Below are 15,701 nucleotides of genomic sequence, written 5' to 3'. Positions count from 1 at the left end.
CCCCACCCTCCCCTTAATTGTCAAATATACAGCTCAAATCATATATTCCACATAAATTTTTACATTAGTTGATACCACCAATGTTGCTTGTTTGTTGCTAAATTAATTTGAAGAAAAAATATATGTAATTTGACCATTAGGACAGGGGGAGGGGGGAGGGAAACAAAGAATAATTAGGAATCATACAGGGTACTAAACAATTAAACAACACCCACTCACTAAAGCACCCCCCCCCCCACAAAAAAAATTAATTAAGAAAACAATTTCTACCTCACTGATTTTCCTTTGAAATGGCAATTTTTTGTCCTTTCCTTCCCCATGCTAAACATATCACAGCAAGTCTAGTTCAGTTTGATACAACTATTGACACAAAGCACAAAGCAACTTCTGCCAATATAGGAATTTTGCAGGGGTTTTGAATTTTTTTAAAGGCATCTTATTATTATTGATAATTATATAAATTTTGTTCATTTTTGGAGGGACAGTGTAGTTTTTAAATGGTCAGTTTTTTTACAATGAAAAAAGGATTCTCTCAATAATCCAAAAGGTAGTGTCACTTTTCTGGTCCCAGCAAACCTATTTCTCAACAAGGTCACTTTTTTTAACCTAAACAGAAAACTGGATGGATGACCATGTCATAAAATTGATTTGGAGACTTTTCTTTTGAATTGTCACCATAGCCTATAGTTTGTAAAACAAGTAAAAGCAAATATTATTTGATCTGGTTTTATTTAGGATATTGATAATACTAAGGCTCTGCCTCAAATTTTATCATTTTCTCCTTTCCAACACATTAAAACTTTTCAAATATTTTGCAGTAACAAACTGTAAGTAAGGAGGAATGCAGTTCAATAGTAACCAAAATTCTAAAAAACAGAATTTTGATACCAATAGATGTATCAAAAGAATTGGTTTATCATGCTGATTCCAAATATATAAGATTCATAAAGCCTAGTGTTAACCATACACGGCTACAAGTCTGAGAAAATTTGCTGGATTTTCAAAAAAGGGGGGAAACACCCCCCTAAAAGTAAAAGAATCTTAATGAAAATCACGCCACCAGATTCAATGTATCAGAGAACCTAAATGTAGAGGTTTCAAGCTGCTATATGCAAAAATGTGGAATTTTGTAATCTTTGTCAGAAGAAAGATTAATCATATTGAACCAATGGTCCTAGGACACTGGGAGAGGGCTCATTTGAACAGAAATAAAAGTTTTGTGTATCCATCAAAGGCTGCAAGCCTCAAAAATTTCCATGATTTCTAAAAAAGGGAGAAACAACCCCTAAAAGTTAAAGAATCTTAATGAAAACCACATTATCAGAGTAAGCATATCAGAGAACCCTACTATAGATGTTTCAAACTCCTGTGTGCAAGAATGTGTAATTTTTTTGCCAGAAGAAAGATCATGGATGTATGTATTTTTTTCCCAGGGGTAATTATTTTGACCCAGTGGTCCAAGAATCATGGTTGCAGTGGTAGCTGCAACCAAGTAAAGAGCAAACCACAACCCATAGTAACCAAAAGTTAAACAATGCGTTTTGAAAAAAAACTGCCTAGTGAAAAAAAAAAATGCCATCTGACACTGAACCAGGAATGATAACTATTATTTTGTTTCATGTTAAAAGTAAAAGTTTATTACAAAATGATTTTTATGGTGATTTCAAAAAAAGCCTCAAACCCTGGAAAATGGCATCAGATCAAAAAAAAGTGTACCACTGGAATCAGCAAGGTCAAAAGCCTTGTACAGGGAAATTAAAGTCCCCCTCCTTGAACACTAAGGAAAATCACTTTTTTGCATCAGTAGCATAGACAGATGCTTAATGGCTCATTCAAAAGCTATTTCTCATATCTAGATGCTTTTTATAAATTCCAACATATGCAAGTGCTCTTTGGCACTAAAATGGCACTTTCTCAAGGGGTGGCATGAGCAGGCTACCAGAACATCATAGACAGATCTTTTATGGCTCATATAAAAGATATTGCTCATATTTACGTCCTTCATATAAAATCCCACCATCAACAAGGTCTAAATAGCACTAAAAACCGCACTTTTGGTGCCATGTCTCATGGAAAAGTTGGGTTACTGGGCTATCAGAATTCATAAGAGTGATGTTTAGTGGCTCATTTGAAAGCTATTGCTCATATATATGTGCTTTTTTTTCTTTCAATTTTACCATTTTTAAGTGCAATATAGCACTAAAACAACACTTTTGGTGCCACTTCTTAAGTGGAAAACCTCTGAAGCACAAAACAGGTACTACTGTAATAGTTATGTTCTAGAGCCCTTAACTGGAGGTTTACAAGAACCCCTCCTATACACTCCCCCTTCCAGCCTCCTTAGTAAGTTTCATAAATCATATGCTCATCAATAACCTACTGAAACATTAGCCAGCTACCACACCATCGTAGATAGATGTTTAGTGGCTCCATAACAAGCTATTGCTTATATTTACTAGGTTTTTTTAAAAATTACATCATCTATTAGATTTTACAAATTCCAATTATAACTAGTTTCCGTGGAAAATTTGTAAGAAAATCCTTATTTTGGTTGGAACATTAGCTGCTCCTCGTAAAGAGCGAACCACAGCCCATAGTAACTAAAAGTAAAACAAATGTTAAAACAGTCTTTTTTCTCTTCTTCTTTTTACCAGGCCTAGCAGGTTACTAGAACATCATAGAGAGATGCTTAAGAGCTCATTCACAAGCTAAAAGTGGTTTATATAAATTCCGCCATCTGCAAGTGCCATATGGCATGAAAAAAGGCACTGTTTCTTGAGGGTTGGGGCTAGAAGGCTACCAGAACATCTTAGATAGATTTTTGATAGCTCATATAAAAATATTGCTCATATCTACTTTCTTCCTATAAATTCCACCATCTGCAAGTTTCAAATGTTGCCATGTCATAGGCAGCGCGCTAGCGCTGCCTAAGTAAAGAACAATGTGGGCAAAATGTGTTGTTGTTTTTTTTGTTCTCCATACCCAGGCACTTTGTATTGAAGGAGTCATCATAGAAACTTCGAAAAGGGCTCATTCGATTGGAAATTGGAGTTGCTAGTGCCCTTTTTAATAGTCAAAAGTGGTTGGAGGGCAACTAGCCCCCCCACACCCATCATTCCCCCAAACACATCCAATCAAAATTTTGAGACAGCCATTTTGTTCAGCGTAGTTGATTTCCAGATAGAAAATATGTTTTTGACGAGGACACGCCCCCACAACCCTCAGGGCAAGGGTTTTAAGTTATGCCCTGGGGGCATATAAGGTTTTTATAGAAGGTATTGTTGTAGAAACTTCAAAACAGGCTCATTTGATTGGAAATTCAAATTGGAAATTACTTTCTTTGATAGCTTGGATACACTTATGCTATTTTGATTTGGTTAAATTTTAAGAGCAAAAGTAGCCCCAAAAGTTTGAATATAATACCTTCAGTCGTTGTTGGGATATAGTTTAGACGCCTTTTTGGTATAACGCATTAAAACTTTGCAATTTTATTTAGTCTTAAGGCACCTATTATTTTTCAAATATCTTACCCGAAGTGAAGGAGAGTAGTAGGAGAGGAATTAGATACTCTCCAACCACATTTAAATACTGAAAAGAGCATTAACCCTTAAAAGACTATGTCAATATAAAATGAACAGAAATTAATTAAAAAAACGTTTTCTACAAAATAAGTTTTTCAAAGAAAAGTAAAGAAGTCCATTAAACAAAAAAAGAGCAAAAATAAAATCAAAATATCTACCACGCGTGAAACTACCACAAATCAGCAATGATAATAAATGAAACCCAAAACGAACAGAAATTACAATAAATAACCGAGTCAAACTCAAAATGAGCAGAAATTAACATAACTTTGGCTCAAAACTCCTATGTCTTCCCTAGGCCAAACCCATACTTGCACTTTACTAAAAAAATAAAAATGAATGTACAATGTCACTTCAATTTAAATATAATGAAACTTAGCAATCAAAATTTTGATATTATTTGATTTATTAAAGTTATAAAAGTAAAAACATTTATATTTTTTCAGTAAAGTGCACATTTTGTTCTGGCCTTGGGAAGGCCTGCTTGTTTTGAGTTTGACTTGGTTATTTATTGTAACTTCTGTTCGTTTTGGGTTTCATTTATTTATTGATGCTGATTTGTGGTAGTTTCACACTTGGTAGATTATTTGATTTTATTTTTGCTCTTTTTTTGTTTAATGGAGTTCTTTACTTTTCTTTGAAAAACTTATTTTGTAGAAAAAGTTTTTTTTTAATTAATCTCAAGTCAAAAAGCTGGGACTAGTGGGCAACCAGAACTTTTTAGAGTGATGTTTAATGGCTCATCTGAAAACTTTTGCTCATATCTATGTGTTTTTTTATCAATTCTACCATTTGTAAGTGAAATATAACACTGAAAACAACACTTTTGGTGCCACTTCTTAAGTGGAAAATCTTGGAAGCATAAAACGGTATTATTGCAACAATTATGGTCCAAAATTTTAAACTGGAGGTTTGTAAGAACACCCCCCACAAATTCCTCCTTCAGACCCCCTTAATAAGCTACAGAATTGAAGTCCTACAAACACCAATATATTAAATTACATCATTAGAGGTGTGGTTCTGTTAATACAGTGCTGGACTTCAAATAAGATTATCATGTGCTAGATTCCAGCTTGAATTTTTTTTTCAATCATAGTTTGTCCCTTTTTATGATTACATTTCAGATAATCCACTATTTTTGCAAATGTGATACACTCAATTTTTAAAGCATATTCCAAGAAGGCTTATTTTAAACCTATTACCCATATTTATGTGCTTTTTATCAATCTTACCATCCAAAAGTGCCATATAGCACTAAGAATGGCATTTTTGGCACCACTTCTTTAAGTGGAAGAGTTTGAAAGCATAAAACAGTACCATTGCAATAATTATGGTCCAAAGCCCTTAACTGGAGGTTTATAAAACCCCTCACATATAATCCCCCTCCAGACGCTCATAGTAAGCTTCATAAATCGCCTACTCATCTTAAAAGTAAAAAATTATTGCGAAAAAATTTAACTAAAACTAAAAACTTTTTAACTAAAAATCTATCATAAATTAAGCTTGAATGATCAACAGTTTTGAATGAGCATTCAAACTTCACTTGGCAATGAAGCCTGTGTGCTAGTTCTAACAGCAGTAATTAAGGGTAAGGGATGTCCTTGCCCCTTTAGTTTTTTGCTCCTGCCTAGGTTTTGAAAAACACCTTTTTTTGATCATTTCATTGGAAAAGGCACTTTCTTCATTAAAAAAAAAAAAAAAAAATGGAAAACAACCAAAAGTGCACTTTGTGGGAATGTCAAATTTAGTTTAAGATTTAGTTTGTGGGAATGTCAAATTTAGTCAAGTCAAAAAACAAATGTTTCTAAAAAACATGTATTGTTTTGTGAAGTATGGATAATGAAATTTATGTTATAGACTGAAAGTTTTTCATAGCTGTCAAGGTTGTTTCCAGTATTTTTTAGAGGTGCCTTATCTCCCCTAGATTGGTGATAATTAGAAATTATATTAAAAATAAGTTCTCACTGAAACTAAGGAATGACATTAAAACTTTAAATGAACATACATAATTCTGTATAAATACAAAATATCTTGAAAGCATTATTTCTACATTAAATTTTAATCAAAAACAAACAAAGATTAATTAAAAAAAAGTTTTTCCAAGGGAGGTAAAGAGCAAAAATGAAACTTAAAATGGACAAAAATTATTACTTCACAGCCTATCTAATATATATCAGTAAAACAAGTACATATAAACCAACTAATTATGTTTCCCTATGCTTTTAGGATTATAAAAAAACTAGCACTTTACTGAAAACACAAACTAATACAGGAGTTTGGTACAGTAAAAGTAAACCAATTCAGGACACTTTTTACAGGATAAAAAATATTATCAAACCCTTTTAAGATAAATCCAAATCCCTTTTTTACATTTAATTTGGTATCACTTCTGCAAAATGGCTCAGTTCAATGACTGGCTCTTGTTTTGGTTCTGAAAAGGATATGTCATGATTAGTTTTTACACAAGTTCAAGGTAAAGCCATTAAAAAAATATTTAATTTTACACTTATATTTATAAGACAATTAATTGTATACTGAAAGTTACTGATGTCACAACTGGTGTAAGTCTGAAAAGCTTTATAGATGTGTTTATTGTTGTCAGGCTACATACTCACTTTTGACTCCCAAATCAATATTCCTGTTTTTTAGACTTGACTTTTGTGTTTCCAGTGAAGCTCTAGTTTTTATAATTCTAAAAGCATAGGGGAACATAATTAGTTGGTTTATTTGTACTAGTTTTATTGATATATATTATAGCTGTGAAGCAATAATTTTTGTCCATTTTAAATTTCAACTTTGAATTTCAAATTTCAAATTTTAAATTTCAGCTTCACTTTCCTCAAACAAATAGAAATTAAATGTTATAGTGCCCTTTTTAAGTGACCAAGATGATTGGAGGGCAACTAGGCCCCCTCTCATACCTCTTTTTCCCCAAAATTGTCTAATCAAGATTATGTGCAGCATATTTGAAAGGCCTGATAACTATCTATTTGGAGGTAATATACCCCCCACCCCTGCAGCCAAAGAGAAAAGGTCTTCAAGTTATAAATTTTGCCTGTTGTTTACATATAGTATTTGAATTTTATTGGTGGAGGGGTGAGGTTGAATTTTTTACTGGGGGGATTTCCATGGAGAGGATTTGTCATTGGAAAAATTTAGGGGGTAAAATTTTTAGCAGAAACTTTACACTGGGCAAATTTGCCAGAATTCATGTTTGAAATTCTTTGGGGAAGGGGGATTTTTCCATGGAGGTGGAGCAAACTTTCCTTGCATTATTTAAAAAACAATCAAAAATTAAATAAATAAACAATTTTCAACTGAAAGTAAGGAGCAATATTAAAACTTAAAACAAACAGAAATTATTACATATATTAGGGGAGTTACCCCTCTTCAACACCTCACTTGTCATGCTAAAGTTTTTTTGTTATTTTTAAAAAAGCTTTAGGGGAGAGAAGGGCGATACCGCATGGGGGCGACTCCGTACGTTTGACCTGTTGTCTGAAGTTTTTGAGCTAATCCTTTCAAAAAATTCCCACTAGATGCCCTTCATGCAACGCACATTTGGCGCAAGTTTTAAATTTTGGAGAAAAGAGACAACCAAGAAAAGAGGTAAGGAAGTTTTTATATGCTTGCTGGAAATCCTGACACATGTAGTATTTGTCAAATTGACTGTATTCCTGTTGTCTTATAGAGAAACTGAATTGATTTGTTTTGACTATCAAACTTTGTTTTCAACATTTACACCTAGACAAAAGTTACCCCTTGCCTTACAGCCTAGCCTATTTAAACACAGCTACTCTGTGTAACAATCTTTGAGTTGAATCAAAGTTGTCCAAGATTAAGTCTGCCTATTATTTAGATACTTTGTTCCAACTTTAAGATCCTGTGTTCAAGATTAGACAGCATTTTCTATGATTTGGCTAAGCTTAACCTTTAATTTCTATCCAAAATTAAGGTGTACTTTTGACTGTCTATGCGTTAGAAATAGTCTTGGCATGTCACTTTATGGCAAAAATATTCAAGCTAATCTTAATCAAATATTCTTCAATACTTTCTAACTGGTGTACCAATAAACCTATACCCCCCCCCCCACCCCTCCTTGTTTAAAATACATACTCTGAATTGTATACATTCAATGATTCAAAAGGAGTCATGTGACATTTATATAAGCTTAGATTTACAGTCCACCTTCACAGCTATGTAGATCAGTTCAATTCATTTTCACCCATCATATTTAAAAATAATACTTAAAATAATAAAAATAATAAATGATTTACTATTATGTTGAACAATAAACATTTATTCAATGCCTACTTATATCAGAAAGATAAACAGTAGAGTCTAAGGCTGTATCCAAGGGGGTAGAGAGTTTGAAAACCCACGAAATGTTTGTCCAACTTGTAGAAATGTAAGAGAAATGAACATAAACAAATGTTTGATGTGGTTTTTTTAAGTTTTTTAGTTTAATGTTTTGTGTTAAACTAAATATTACACTGCCTGCAGGCATCTTTCCATTCTATGCCTCAAAGCACACCTCAAAGCATAGCTTGACCTGTGTTAATTTCCATGTTGTTCTCTTGAGGTTCTGACAATTATAATTTTCTTTTACAGATGGTTCGCAACTACATTCAAAAGGGGAGTGGTCCTCCTGATCCAGAATTAGTCAGGCGTGCTGTTATTCAATTTATACATGGGAAGTTGTCTTTCCAAGCAACCGCAGAAGAATTTTCCCTGAAGAAGAGTACCCTTGCGGATGCCATGAAACAATACAAGGCAAAAATGCAATATCTTGAGCAGAGTGGTGCTAGTGGTAGCAATTTTGACAATGACATTGTTCAGGAGAGCACTAAGTGTTTTTTCTTCCAAACAAGAGAAAGAGCTTGCTGCATACCTCAAAAAATGCTCACTGCTTAACCATGGGCTGACTCCCTATGCAACAAGAAAGTTAGCCTACTAATGGGCAATAACATTGAAGATAAAATTCCCATCAAGCTGGAAACTGAATGAGAGAGCAGGAGTGGATTGGCTAAGAGGTTTCATCAAGCATAACGCCAGTTTGTCCATCAGAAAACCCGAAAATACAAGCCAGGCTTGTGCTACCGGCTTTAATGCTGTTGTAATTGGTGTCTTCTTTAGAAATCTTCAGGAGTTATATTGCAAGTATCATTTTCCTCCTGGTTGAATTTGGAACTGTGATGAAACAGGAGTACCCACAGTTGTTCAGGCCCCAAAGGTGATGGCTAAAAGGGGAGCAAAACAGGTGGCACAGACTGTGTCAGCAGAAAGAGCGGAAAATACCACAATGCTATACTTTGTATCTGCAATTGGTCAGACGATTCCACCAGTGTTTGTTTTTCCAAGAGTCAAAGCTCCAGAAAGGATGTATTGAGATGGACCACCAGGATGCATTGGCTCAGCCCATTGCAGTGGATGGATGACTTTGGACAATTTCCTTTGTTCATTGGAACACTTTCTAAAAGAGGTCAAACCCAGCAAAAAAGACCCTGTTTTACTCTTGTTTGACAATCATGAAAGCCATATTTCAGTAGAATTAGTTTCCTTGTGTAAAGATAATGGCATCCACCTCCTAACCTTTCCTCCCCATTGTCTCCAACCCCTTGATGTTTCAGTGTATGCACCATTGAAGCATGCAATCAGGGAGTCGTTTGACAATTGGATGCAATTAAACCCTGGTCAGAGAATTTCGATACATGAAATAGCAAAATTGTGCAAGTATTCCTTTCTGGAAAAGCTGAATCCTCAAAACATCACAGCTGGTTTTGAGAATGCAGGAATTTGGCCTTTAAATCCAAATGTGTTCACAGAAGTCAATTTTCTGCCTGCTGAGGTGACAAACCGCCCAGATCCAGCTGAACAGAATGCCCCAGAAACTTCAAATATAGATGATCCTCATCCTGGTTTATTTTGTGATTCATCTCCTGTCATGATGGGTAAACAGCAGTCAAACTTGCCTATGGCAGTAACTCCTGAAAGCATCAGACCATATCCACAGGCAAAAACACAAGTGGGTCTGTGCAAAAACCATAAAAAAGGCAAAAGTAGAATTCTGACTAGAAATGCCAGGAAAAAGAGCACTAGAAGCAGAGACTGAGCTAAGGCTTGCTAAGAAATAGAAAAAGTTGCTAAAAAAAAGTCAAAGGTTTTATTCATTGCTGACAAAACTAGAGGCAGCATTTCAGACCTAGATATGCAGCTCAATAACAAGTCAGATTATAAGTCTTTACATTGTGGAAGTATCAGTGAGTTTGAGACAGATGAAGAATTATCTTGTGGAAATTTTGAGCTTGTGAGGTTTATGGTTGGAAAGAAGTAAAACTGTGCTGTTTACTATGTTGGTGAAATTGAAGAAATAAGTGGCAGAGTAGCAAAAATAAACTACCTGCGCAAGTCTGGTAGGAAGTTCATCTTCCCTGAATGTCGAGATTGTGCAGAAACTGACTTTCAAAACATTATCATGAAGCTCCCACACCGGTTTTAGTAGGGTGAACTGGGCAAAAGCCAAACCTCTTGGAGTTGGCTCTGATTTGGCCAAATTTCTCATGACATAAATTTAATGTTGCATTTAACTTGTATATTATCTGAATTAATTGTTAATAATATCTGAATCAATAATTAAAAGCATTAATTAAAGAAGGTACAGAAATGCCCTATGTGTGTCCAAAATCACCCCATGGTTGGGGTGACTTTGGACACTAGAAGAGGTCATACATTTTTGGGTCTCTCCTAGGAACAACTTCATGGATGTTATTGAAGAAAATCACCAAGACAAGTGAATAATTGAGTTATATAGGCTATTCATGTAAAAAGGAAGTTTGTATCTTTAGAAATACACCTTGTAGGGGTCAAAATCCTCAAAATGTATTGTTTCACCCCTCTCTCCCCTACATTGCAGTTGGACTCTCCTGAAGTTTTCTACACAGAAATCCTCTATTGGAGTCTTCCACAAGATAAATTTTTAGAGGGAATTTTCTGTGGGAGCAACTTTCTAATAGAAGGTGGGGGGGCTTAAAGTAAAAAAGAATAAAGTTTTGCCAGACATGTTTTTATTACGGTAGTTAATATTGTTTCTTTTTTACATTTTTTACTGATTGATATTATAATTTTATTGGTTTTCAATACAAGTATATGATGGTTTAAATGTTTTGTTTTTTACTCTTTGATAATTTTACTTTTATTTGTTTTCAATACAAGTATCTGAAGGTTTAAATATTAAGGAGCTGGTCTGACCTCTGTTAGAAAACTGGCTATTTCTTATGTCAGTCTTCCAGTTGACAAGTCAGAGTATGTGAATAAAAGTACATGTTGGATAAGTACTTTTGTATATTGGCAATGCTGTTTAAAGTGAATATTTCAAAGTGTATGTAAACAAGCAGTGACAAAGCTTTCATGTGATGTATAAATCATATCTAGGTCATTTTTTTTTGGTTTTGTGATGAGTAAAGAGCAGAAAATTGTTCTGAAGGCAAATTTGCAGTGGGTCATATAATTCAGCTAAGATGAAAGTGAAAACATCATTTGATGCCTTTTTTATGCTTTTTCATAATGCATATAAAATACCTTTGGGGGCCCCTTTAAGGGCTCAAGATGCAATTTGTGACAAATAGCAATTATTGTATTATGAAAGAGAAAAAGGCATCACATGATGTTTTCACTTTCATCCTAGCTAAATTATAGTGCCACCTACAAATTTACCCTAAATTAAGATTAATGTAAACTTGCTGTATATTATAAAGCAAGGACTCCATTAATAACATTTTTAAAGTCTTGTAGGCTATATAGCCTAAAGCTAGGCTTATAACTGGGTTCCACTAGAGAGGCAGGGGGAGGGGTCTCAGAGAAGTAAATATTACATTTTAAAAAGAGCCTCAAATGAGGAAATAAATGGCAGGCTACTTCTTTTTGCTTTGTCTTATATTATTCCTTTTAGAAGGGCCATAGCTCTAGGCTACTGAGCTACCTAGGCCTAAATTTTTAACTATTTGTCAACTTATATATCCAGGTCTCATCTGAATGCCTATTGAGTATTAGCTGTGTTGTTTGATTCTGTTCAGAACTAGTGTTTTGTAGGGACTCCACCCTTTGACTATTGGAAAAAATTACTTTATAAGCTTATATAGAATGGTACTACCCAATCTCCTTATAATTAAAAACATTTTAGTCATCTAGTTGGAAAATTTGGCCCATCTATATAGGAGACATCCATATTTGCCAACTAGTTGACTAATAACTTCTCCCCAGAAACACTTAAATTTGCCAACAAGTTGACAATAAATGTTGCCCTATCAAAACTTTCATTTTCCAACTAGTTGACTATTAACTTCTCCCTAGTAAAACTTAATTTTTCCAACTAGCTGGAAACAAACATTGCCCAAGAAAAAAATTCATTTTCCAACTAGTAACTTCTCCCCTCCCAGGAAGTTCCCATTTCCTTTAAATCTTACTTTATGACATCCTCTCACCCCAGATAAGGACAACCTGCTTTCCTTTTAGCCCTGGACAGTGGGCCAAAAAGAAAAATCTTTGGCAATTTGTCATCCTTCATCTGCAGAATGTGCCCTAGCCATCTCAACCTTTCTTTCATTACAGCCCTAGAAAGCAGGATTGAACCCCATTGTTTTGTACAGCCTAGGCTATTGTTTGAAATATGGTCAGTCAGCTGGGTACCCAGAACAATCTGTAGGCAATCCCTATGGGAAACATCTAGCAAATTGTCATCAACTTTTTGGAATTGTCTTTTAGTTTTGTATAGCCTATATTGAATGGGATCATCAGGGAGGGAGAGTTGCTTTGTTGTCAGGATAACAACCAATATATTGAAAAAGAGCATGAAACAAGAACATTTGTTATTTTTATTTTATTACCATGTTTTTTGAGAAGTGCTGCTAAACTGAAATTTTACCATTATTTGGAAATTTGACTAATTTACCCTTCTATTCTTAAAGATGTTAGGGGAAACATTATTAGTCAACTAGTTGGAAAATAAATTGTTTTCTGGGGCAATGTTTGTTTCTAGCTAGTTGGCAAAATTAAGTAGGGTAAGGCACCCAGTAGTCAGCCACCTGCCTATTCTCGGACAGAATCTTTTATACTATTTTAATAACCAATTTACAATGAGCCTTTTGTATGTCCAAGTTTAGGCAGAATTGTCACTTGTTAGTAAATTCAAAAATAGGAGGCGCTGTACAAGTGAAACCATTTGAATTAGTAACCTACTTGTTCAGAAATTCTTCAGAAATTTTTTGATACAAAAATTAAGTTTCTAGGTGGTATAATACAGTAATTAGAGTAGTTTAAATGTCAAAAATTTTTCAAAGCGATTAAAGTGTCCGACTACTGGGTGTCTTACCCTATTGCTGGGGATAAGCAATTAGTCAACTAGCCTAGTTGGAAAATGAATTGTTTGTTTCCAGCTAGTTGACAGAATTAAGTGTTGCTGGGGAGAATTTATTAGTCAACTGGTTGGAAAATTAAAGTTTTCCTGGGGAAACATTTCTTGTCAACTAGTTGGCAAATATAAATTTCTCCTAGGCCTATAGGGATGGGCAAAATTTTCCAACTAGATGACAAAAATATTTTTAATTATAAGAAGATTGGATAGTACCATTTTATATAGCCTAAGCTTATAATCTAAACTAACTTTTTTCCAATAGTCAAAGAGTGGATATCTGTATTTTGTATTCTCTTTTAGGCTACTTAAGAGTGCTTTGCATTTCTGGACATTCAATTCCAGCTTCCAAATCTTTGCCCTAAATTGTGTAGAATACCTGCATGGTTTTGATGTTACCTGGACTTTCAATAGAAACAATTAGTTTCAAGTTATCTCAATAAAGCCTTTTGTTTGTGCCATTTTGGGACAAACAAAATTTTGCCACTTTTAAAGACAATAAGGAATAATGATGGTGAAGATCGAACTATTTCTATTATTCATTTTCTCTGGTTTGCTATATAAGTTTAACTAAATTTTAAAGGAAGTAGCCTATTGTCTCAGAAGCAATTATTTAGGCACCCTAGAATAATCATTTTCCAAGCCTGTGTCTTCTGTAATAAATTTTAACTGAACAAGGAGTATCATACTTAAGATGCACTGGTTTCTCAGTTGTACCAGAGTTAAGTAAATCCTCATTGTTGTTAGGCATTTCTTTTCAAATATTTAATTTCGTCCATCAAAATAAAAATGAATATGATGCATAAACAAATTCAGGTGCTTCTTTAATGCAAAACGCTATCTAGATTTTTCAAATAATGAGGGCTGCGTTTAGACAAGCACAATAAAATCGACCGCCAGTCGACTACGTTTTTTAATTTTAACTTTTAGCGTTTGATTTGTGCCTGTTCAGGTCTACTGGGAATTGCAAATCAAATTTTATGTTCTTTGGTGGCAGATTTAGGTTTAATTAACTTTAATACTGGATTAAAGTTAATTAAACCTAAGCTTTTAAGATGAAAAATCAGCTTTTAATATGAAAAAAGTCTATATGAAGTCATTATTTTACGGGTTAATTAAAAAAAAACTTTCCGAAAAAGAAGTTTTACAAAGAAAAGTAAAGGCCATATTAAACTTAAGATCAACAAAATTAAACATCTACAATAATTAAAACTCAAACCCGCTGGAAATTACTATTAAAGAATAAATACAACTCAAAACAAATAGAAATTAAATAAACAATCATATAACAGGTGCCATATAATTGAATAAATATATCTTAAAACGAGTAAAACTTAAGTTGAATATGCAAAGCAAGCTTAAAACGAACAAAAATTACTACAAACATGATTTTGGCTAATGCCTCATTTTTGATCAGAAAAAAGATCAGAAGGATAAGCAAGTCATTCTTTTCAAAGTCTGTATTTTTCTTTATTTCTCTATCCACGCTAATTTTCCAACTACTGGATATTGAATATTGGAAATCTGCTAAAACAAGTACTCAATCTTACAAAGTACCCTCTTCCTAGTAATTTGAATCCTCCGTGTCCACTTTCTATTCTTTTTTTTTTTAGTGAATTACAGTACAAGTGTTTGCAGAAAATGTAAGAGCGGTCTATGTTCGGTAACAAATTTATGACAAAAATAATTTTTAAGCTCCAACAAAACACATAATTCAAAACAATGACCTGGGAAATGTCTATTTCTACTCTATATCTTTGAGCTTTGTATAAAAACAAACAATAGAAATATGTTTCATATTAGAATAACAATATTCTTAATGGAAAGAGAAGGAAGGATACTAAACGTTTAAGGACTCAAAATTTCAAACTGAATCTCAGCTAGAGTTCATATTGTTTTTGTTTCCTCACCCCCTAAATAAATGTCAGTCGGAAGACATTTTTATAAATTAGAACTCATTATTTTGGGTTTAATTGCGTATTTTCACCATTACATCTTAGTCCAGTTATAAGGAAGTTTATTTGCCATATAAAATCTTAACAGTTTTTCATGTGCGTTTATTATTTGGAAATAACCAAGACGATGGATGATTATCCAAAATTATAAGGTCGTGCAGGCATTTAGTAGGAATAGAAACAAATTTTACTTAGTTCCTACTTAATTTACTGAAACATGAAAGAAAGGGCTAATTTAGTAAAACAGCAACAGTTATTTATTTGAATAGCTTCATTTAGAGAATACAGCAAGGATAGAAAAAAAGAAAAAAGAAAGTATTTCTCGACATTTTAAAAGCACAGCAAAGAAACATTTCATAAAACATAGACTAGGGAGTGCTTACAGATTTGTTGCCTTTAAAATAGGCGTTGGGGTGGGGGGGGTCAGTTAATAACTGAATGGAAACCATAAAATATCAAAGGTGCATAATCTGTAACCTTGACGTTTGAGAGCGTAGACTACATCCATTGTAATGATAGTCTTTCTTCTGGTCTGCTCTATGTAAGTGACAACGTCGCAAATAACAGTCTTGAGAAAATTTTTTAGAACACCTCTGGTTTCCTCGTAAATAAGGCCAGAAATGTGCTTTACGCCATTATCGCGAGCCAGTCTTCTGACAGCTGGATTTATGATCCTCTGGATGTTATCAAGAACAATTTGTGATGAAATTTTGTGCCTCTTTTACCAAGCCCTTTTCCATCTTTTCTGCTTCCTGTCAT

General features: G+C 33.8%; 1 protein-coding gene and 1 pseudogene across 3 annotated transcripts in view; both read right to left on the bottom strand.

Moving 5' to 3' along the window:
• LOC148940139 (RING finger protein unkempt homolog) overlaps window positions 1-13,761 on the bottom strand; it is a 96,388-nt gene extending 82,627 nt beyond the window's left edge. For all 3 annotated transcript variants that reach the window (XM_089105839.1, XM_089105841.1, XM_089105840.1), the window contains exon 1: window positions 13,677-13,761. In XM_089105839.1, the coding sequence (XP_088961965.1) occupies window positions 13,677-13,738 (62 nt within the window). In that variant the 5' untranslated portion in view covers window positions 13,739-13,761. The remainder of the gene's footprint in view (window positions 1-13,676) is intronic.
• A 1,608-nt stretch (window positions 13,762-15,369) lies between these two features.
• Window positions 15,370-15,701, bottom strand: LOC148940138 (histone H4-like; annotated as a pseudogene).

This window comes from Artemia sp. Qi Xiang Cuo, chromosome 20, assembly GCF_049724085.1.
Source record: "Artemia sp. Qi Xiang Cuo chromosome 20, ASM4972408v1, whole genome shotgun sequence".
In the NCBI taxonomy this organism is placed as follows: Eukaryota; Metazoa; Arthropoda; class Branchiopoda; order Anostraca; family Artemiidae; genus Artemia; species Artemia sp. Qi Xiang Cuo.
The sequence above is the reverse complement of the archived record's forward strand: the minus strand, read 5'-3'. Positions and strand labels throughout refer to the sequence as shown.